At 33.8% G+C, this 8,018-nt stretch overlaps 1 protein-coding gene across 1 annotated transcript in view; it reads left to right on the forward strand.

Moving 5' to 3' along the window:
* The first annotated feature begins 694 nt into the window (after window positions 1–694).
* LOC137659153 (lachesin-like) overlaps window positions 695–8,018 on the forward strand; it is a 52,094-nt gene continuing 44,770 nt past the window's right edge. Inside the window, exon 1 of the mRNA XM_068394220.1 lies at window positions 695–893. Coding sequence (XP_068250321.1) covers window positions 695–893 — 199 coding nt within the window. The remainder of the gene's footprint in view (window positions 894–8,018) is intronic.

Genomic DNA, 8,018 nt, shown 5'->3' on the forward strand with positions numbered 1-8,018 from the left:
TGATAATTTTTTACTTGTTTCATTTCTAGTTTCCGCATATATTCGTTAAAAAGATTTTTCAATTTGCTATTCCCTACAATCCTATAACGAACAAGCCTCATAGTTAAGGATCTGAATAACTTACCGTTAATTCAAGAGCTGTGGTGGCCTGGTGGTAGCACCCTTGCCTGGTGGTTGCCGAACTGGGGTTTGAGTCCCACTCAGACTTGTTAGTTCTTTTGGTTGCTGCAACCTCACCATCCTTGTGAGCTAAGGATGGAGGGTTTGGGGGAGCCTGTAGGTCTATCTGCTGTGTCATCAGCTGATAGCTTGTGTGGAGAGGGGGCTTGGGCGCTGATTATATGTAATATGCTCAGTCGCTAGAGGATTGGTCTGCTTAACAGGGCTATGTCACTGTCCCTTGCCTCTACCGATCATTAGCGGCCTTTAAACCTTTGGACCGTCAACTGTATATAGCAAATGAAAGGTCTTTATATTTCTATACACCTTGGTAAAAGTAGTCTTAAAGACCAGTTGTTAAATTAGCGGTAATGAGGATTTATATTTCAGCAACGATTACCTCGTTGTTGTCGTTGTTGTTGTTGTTATTGTTATTTTTCTTTTTCTTCATCTTCTTCTTCTTCTTCTTCTTCTTATTCTTCTTCTTATTATTATTATTATTATTATAATTTATCCTTCGATTCAGGTAGCATGGATGAAAAAAGTGACCAACATAGTCTTGTCGATGGGCGAAGCCGTAATCATCAGGGATCCCCGAATGTCTGTGCAGAGAGAACAAAGATCGACGTGGATTCTCACGATCACCAACGTCACCATCAGGGATCACGGATACTACACCTGCAATATAAACACTCTGCCTCCCACATCGATCTACGGTTTCTTGAACGTTGTAGGTACGTGCGAGCAATTACTTCTTCTCTTGTTGGCGTTATTTGTCTGGCTCTTGTAAATTAATGGTTTCGTGCCTGGATCCCGATATCAAAGTTACGAGTTAAAGGCGTTTTCCTGCTTGCTTTCCGGGAAGTTCTTTGTTCGCTCTCGTAGTAGTGTTTTGTTTGTTTGTTCTTGAAAATATCTTCTTCCACTATATATTGTCTGGGGTCATTTATTACATAATATAAGGATACGTATAATACGTCGATATATGAGAAAGGGATAATACCAATTAAACAAAGAGTATAATAAGTAAAATTCCTATCACACAATATATACAGTAAGTGTGTGTATATATATATATATATATATATATATATATATATATATATATATATATATATATATATATACAGTATATATATATGTATGTATATATATATATATATATATATATATATATATATATATATATATATATATATATATAGAGAGAGAGAGAGAGAGAGAGAGAGAGAGAGAGAGAGAGAGAGAGAGAGAGAGAGAGAGAGAGAGAGCAGATATGTAGGATTAAAGATAAATATGAGTAAAACTAAGACGATGTTCAATGAATATGCCGAGTAACAACAAATAAGGTTATTGACGAACTTCTAGAGATTGTTAATGAATATATGTACTTTGGACAGAATGTAAGTGTTTCCCCATACCATGAGATAAAAATTAAAAGAAGGATAAGCATGGGATGGAGAGCATTTGGTAAAAAAAAATGATTAGGAAATGTAAAATACCACTTTCTCTAAAAAGAAAAATATATGATTAGATGATCCTACCAGTATTAACTTATTCATAAGAAATATAGAGCCCTACTGAAGCCTTAGAACATAAGCTAGTTACAACTCCAAGAATTGTGGAAAAAATAAAGATGTGAATAACTGTAAAAAACAGAAAAAGAGCAACCTGGATGCGAGACCAAATTAAAGTAAAGGATATTCTAATAACAAATAAGCAAAAGAAACGAACATCTGCAAAACATATGATGAGAGTGACAGATAAAAGGTAGACATTAAGAATATGTAAATGGGGCCCTAGAGATTGCAAAAGAAGCAGGGAAAGGAAGAGAACGTGATGGATTGACGAACTAAAAATACTTGTTATATATATATATATATATATATATATATATATATATATATATATATATATATATATATATATATATATATATATTTATATATATATATATATATATATATATATATATATATATATATATATATATACATGCACGCACATATTCAAACACTCACGCACACACACACACACACACACACACATATATATATATATATATATATATATATATATATATATATATATATATATATATATATATATATGTATATATATATATATATATATATATATATATATATATATATATATATATATATATATATACATACTAATGACAAATCGCTGGAACATGCGATGTCTCAAGATGACAGCAAGCCGGGAGGAAAAAGGAAACGAAGATTGGACAAGCGCTTTCGTGTTATTATTACACCTCTTCATGGGCACTGCGGGTAAGTTGCCCTGATCTCCTTGAAGCTGAGCTTGGGAAAATTCATGAAATAGCATCTATTTTAAAGTACCCATCACATTTCATAAACAGAGCCTGTCAAAAGGCAAAGAAAACTTTTTATGGCTTTGTTAACAACGATGATTTTAATGTGAATAACCTCCTTGTTTTACCTTTTTTCAAACAGTTTGTACCTATACCTGGAATTTTAAAACCTTTTGGAATTAATGTAATTTTTAGAAACAACACACTCAAGAATATATTGATAAAAAATTCCCCAAAACAGATTAACGGATGTGTATACGAAATTCCATGCAATCAGTGTAATAAACGGTATATCGGTCAAAGTGGCAAAGCACTAGAAACTAGATTAAAACAGCATAAATATAATGTAAGAACGGGGAACATTGCCAGCAGTCTTTTTCAGCATATGAATGAGTGCAACCACGCTATTAATTGGAAAGCTGCTAAAGAACTTATATTTTGCAAAGATTTTGTTAAAAGAAATATCATTGAAACAGTTTTAATTAAGAAAAATTTCGAAGATCTGCTTAACACCAGTTCAGGTATGTACAAACTGGATGAATTTCTTGTAAACAACATTTTTAAACAACTAGCTTTTAAGTAATTTGTAATTTGCTCATTTTTTCTGTTTTACGTCATCACAGAGGTTTCTTTGTATTCTAATTGTATTTTTAAACCATAAGACCGTGAAGCTGTGTAATAATAACACGAAAGCGCTTGTCCAATCTTCGTTTCCTTTTTCCTCCCGGCTTGCTGTCATCATATATACATACATGCACGCACATATGCAAACACACACACACAAACACACACACACACACACACACACACACACACACATATATATATATATATATATATATATATATATATATATATATATATATATATATATATATATATATATATATATATGCACATATAAAACAAGGCAGAAACCACACATAAGGGTTATGGATAAGCCTTTACATATGGTGAGCAAGTTCCGACTGAGAGAGAGCTAAACAGGGAGACCCCATTTCTCCTAAATTAATCACAGCAAGCCTTGAGGAAGTTTTAAAAAATAGATAGACAAAATGTAGGGATTAACACTAATGGGGGATACCTTAACAACTTAGGATTTTCAGATAACAAAGTTTTGTTTAGTGATAGGAGGAATTGCAGAAGAGTATAGAAGATCTGAATAGAGAAAGCTGAAGTGTAGGACATAAGATTTATATGAATAAACCCAAGATAATGTTTAATGAAAATGCTGAGAGAAAACAAATAGGGATTATGGTATAAAGCTTTTGATAAACAAAACGAAATTATGAAATGTAATATGTCATTCTCTCTAAAAAGAAAAGTATTTAATTAGATGGAACTGCTAATATTAACTTATTCTTCCGAAACTTGGAGATTTGGATATCTATGCCTTGGACCATAAGCCAATTACAACCTATAGAGAAATGGAAAGAATAATGATGGGAATAACGCTAAGAGAAAGATAAAGAGCAACGTGGATCCAATTTTTCTCGATTACCCCAATCCTTTCTAACTAAGTTTGTTCCTTGGGGAAGGACTCTTGATAGTCTCACCAGGTGGGCAGTGGTCTTTTTCTTTCCACTGTTCTATGTTGTCTAACTGTCCAGGGATCATAGCGGAGGTGCTTTTCATCGTTCTCTTGTTTATATTTTCGGGTCCTTTTATGGGCTGTTCGGTGGATGTTCGGTGATACAGTGGTGGCCAATCTGTAGAGTACTGGAAGGGGTGTTGGTCCTAAGGCACTAGTAATTATACAATATGCTTGATTTAGTTTGGCGTCAACTTTATGGAAATGACATGGCCTTTCCCAGAGTGGTGAGCAGTATTCGGCAGTAGAGTAGTTTAGTGGCATAGCTGTTTTCCTTAGAATTTGAGGGTTTGTTCCCCAATTTTAATTGGCAAGTTTACCAAGGAGCTTATTTTGGGTTATATATATTCTCCTTTATTTTTTCTTACATTTTCTCTTAAAAATAATATTTGTTCTAAATAAACATGGAAGCTGTAATTCATCAGTTTCTTATCATTCTATGAGTTGTTCAATTCCCCTTTTGCCTGGTAGTTTTTAAGATGGAAAGCACATACCTCTGTTTTTTTGGGGGGTTGAAAAATAAAAAAAGGTTTGCTTGCAGTATTCATTAAGTTTTTTAAAACATCAGATGATTTGCTCTCAAAGGTAACAAATGAATCCGATTGGTTGGTTGGCACAGATCATTTACATATATAAATCTATGGCTCTAAACTTTGAATCATCATTGGTATAGATGTTGAAAAGCATCGGGGCCAACACAGGCCTCTGTGAGAGATATTTCTTCTTTTTTCGCTTTACTTACCGCCCATTGCAACAAAGCAAAGTCTTACTCAGAAGTGACTGGATGAAATGCGGAATGCTCTGTTGCGAATAGCTTTGGCAAGTTTCAAAAGAAACAACCTGTGGTTCACAGTGTCATAGGATGCTGTTAGGTCAACAATTATCTCCCCCTTTTTTCCCAAGCTCAAAAAGATAGTCAATATTCTGAGTGAGGCTAAGTCCCTGGGATCAGCAAGATCTAACTGCCACGGAGCCAGCGTGGTTTGGTGTTCTTCGAATGTGGAAGCCATATATATATATATATATATATATATATATATATATATATATATATATATATATATATATATATATATATATATATATATGTGTGTGTGTGTGTGTGTATATGCGCTCGCGCGCGCGTATGTGTGTAAAGATGCTAAAGGGAAATCAGAAGCTCTTTTGTGTTTTGCGAGAATTAGAGAAGATTTATGATGGAATCGCATGGGAAATTTTGTTTTGGTGCTTGAGGAAGAGGAACTTCGAAGAGAAGTTGACTGGAAGCGTTGAGATGAAGTACACAAAAACAAGGACAAAAGTAACAACATAAGTTGGGGAATCAGATGCCTTTGAAGTTAGTGCTGGCTCATACCAAGTGGCAGCATTAAACCCATTTTCAACTGTGCTGATGTTGGATGTGTTAAGGGGAAAGAATGGAAATGAAGAGTTGCAGGATTTGCTATTTGCAGACGATTTGGTGATTATTACTGAAAATGTGGAAGACTTTCAGACAAGGGTTTTAGAGCAATAATAGCCGAGAGAGAGAGAGAGAGAGAGAGAGAGAGAGAGAGAGAGAGAGAGAGAGAGAGAGAGAGAGAGAGAGAGAGAGAGAGAGAATAAAAGTATATAAGACTTAGGTTATGGTTAGCAGTAAAGAAGTTAGTAACACGATATACATACGTGAAAGTAGTGGCTTCGGTAAAAAGACTGGAACAATTTAGATACGTGAAAACTGTTATATATCCTCATCATTATTGTCGGCCATAGCAAGTTCACTGCAGGATAAATATCTCAAAAATATCCTTACACTCACGTCTATTATCTATTATCTCTCGTTCTTATTATATGTCCGGCTAATGTCCATTTCTTTTTATTATATGTTGTTACAATATCTTCTACTTTAGTTTGCTCACCTATCCACATTGCTTCTTTTCTGTTTAGTGTTATTCCCATTATTATTATTTCCATAGCATTTTGAATTTCAACTATTTTATATTCAAAGGTTTTAGTAAGTCTCAAAGTTTCAGATGCATAAGTTATCACTGATAAGATCATATGAATAAGTATTCTTTTAAGAGCAAGTGGCATTTTACTTTTCGTAATCTCTTTTTGTGTACCAGAAGTTCTCCATCTCTTGATTCTCCTTCTGTTAATTTCGGTCTTGTGCCGTGGGGAAGCATTTACTGTCAGTTATAACATTAAGCATGTCTGAGTGTTAGTCTATAACCTTATCTATTGTATCTGCATATATTTTCTCATCTCTTTCAAGTCATACCATAGCTCATTAAATATTATTATTATTATTATTATTATTATTATTATTATTATTATTATTATTATTATTATTAATAATAATAATTTTAGTATTAGCTAAGCTGCTGCCTTAGGTGAAAAATCAGGATTCTATAATCCCAATGGCTCCAATTGGGAAAAATAGCCAGGTACGAAAAGGAAATAAAGAAATGAATAAACTACTACATAAGTAATAAACAATTAATATACGATATTAGAAAATAGAAAATAATATCAAAATAGTTCTATCATATAAAAACTTTAAAGAGAGATTTATGCCAGCCTCTTCAACATAAAAACATTTGCTGCAAGCCTGAACTTTAGAAATTACACCGGTTTAACTGCCCGAATAGGAAGATCACTTCACATTTTGGTCAAGGCTGGAATAAAAACTCCAGAATACTGTGTAACATTGAGCCTTATGATAGAGAAGGGACGATTATTAGAAGTAACTACATACACAATATTAAAAGTAGGATGGCACTGCTTGCGAAGCTCTGAATATAAAGGATGGTCAGAGTTGTGAAAAATCTTATGCAACATGCATTATGGACTAACTGAACGATGGTGCCAGGGGTTAAATATCTAGATCAAGAATAAAATAATTAATAGACTGTTCGTTCTTGTCCAACAAATTAAGAGGAGATTCAGTAGCCGAAGACCTGTCAAGAGAACAATAGTTGAAACAAGGCAAAATGAAAGAATTATTACACTTCATCAGGGTAGATTGATCACTGAAAATCTTAAAAGACTTTCTCAATAAGACAATTATCAATGCTGAGATCTGGATATCAAGGAGCCATTGTCCTTAACCTACTGACAATATTATACTTGAGTTTTGTTAGTGCTTAATTCTATTCCCCCTAATTCCCCCAGATCTACATTCAGAAGACAGAATTAAAGCAAAGAAAGTAGCATCATCTGCATATGCAACAAGCTTGATTTTAGACCACATGTGTATATAAGATGGAAAATAATGGCCCAAGAACAGTACCCTAAGAAACACCAGATATCACATTCTTTTGCTCCCTATGGCGCCCATCAACAACATCTCTTCGTAATCTATTACTAAAGCAAATCAATAATGATAGTAAGAAAAGACACTCCTACTCCCACTGTTTGAGTTTGAAAACAAGGGGCTCGTAGTTAACACACTCAAAGGGAGAAATAAAATCAAGAACAATCATATAAGCTTCCTGACCACAAGCAAGGAATCTCTTTACAGCATTGGAGATTGTAGGAAGGGCATCAGAGGCTCCTATTTAGACCTTTTGTCAAAAGATGTTCAAAAACTTTAGATAATATGGTATCTACAGAATTTTTCCAGTAATCAGCTGGACTTGTGCTGCCACAAACATATCTACATGATGGAGTAAAATTACCAATTCCCTAACAAGAACTTTCAAAAAATACCAGGCAATTCATGAGCTAAGAAATTGGCTCTCTTTATAGAAAACAAAGAAAAAATACCATTTGGATCTACACCTCAATGGGGATCATGGTCTATCAAGAGAGCTTTAATTTAATCGGACTGAAAAGCTCAACTACTTAGTTCAACCTCAGGAAAACAAGAATGAGGAAGATTGAGTTTCTCATTACTCGGCCTACTGACAAACACATCCACCAAAAGATAACATCTGCAAATCATAATTTGTT

Source organism: Palaemon carinicauda, chromosome 19, assembly GCF_036898095.1.
Source record: "Palaemon carinicauda isolate YSFRI2023 chromosome 19, ASM3689809v2, whole genome shotgun sequence".
Lineage (NCBI taxonomy): Eukaryota > Metazoa > Arthropoda > Malacostraca > Decapoda > Palaemonidae > Palaemon > Palaemon carinicauda.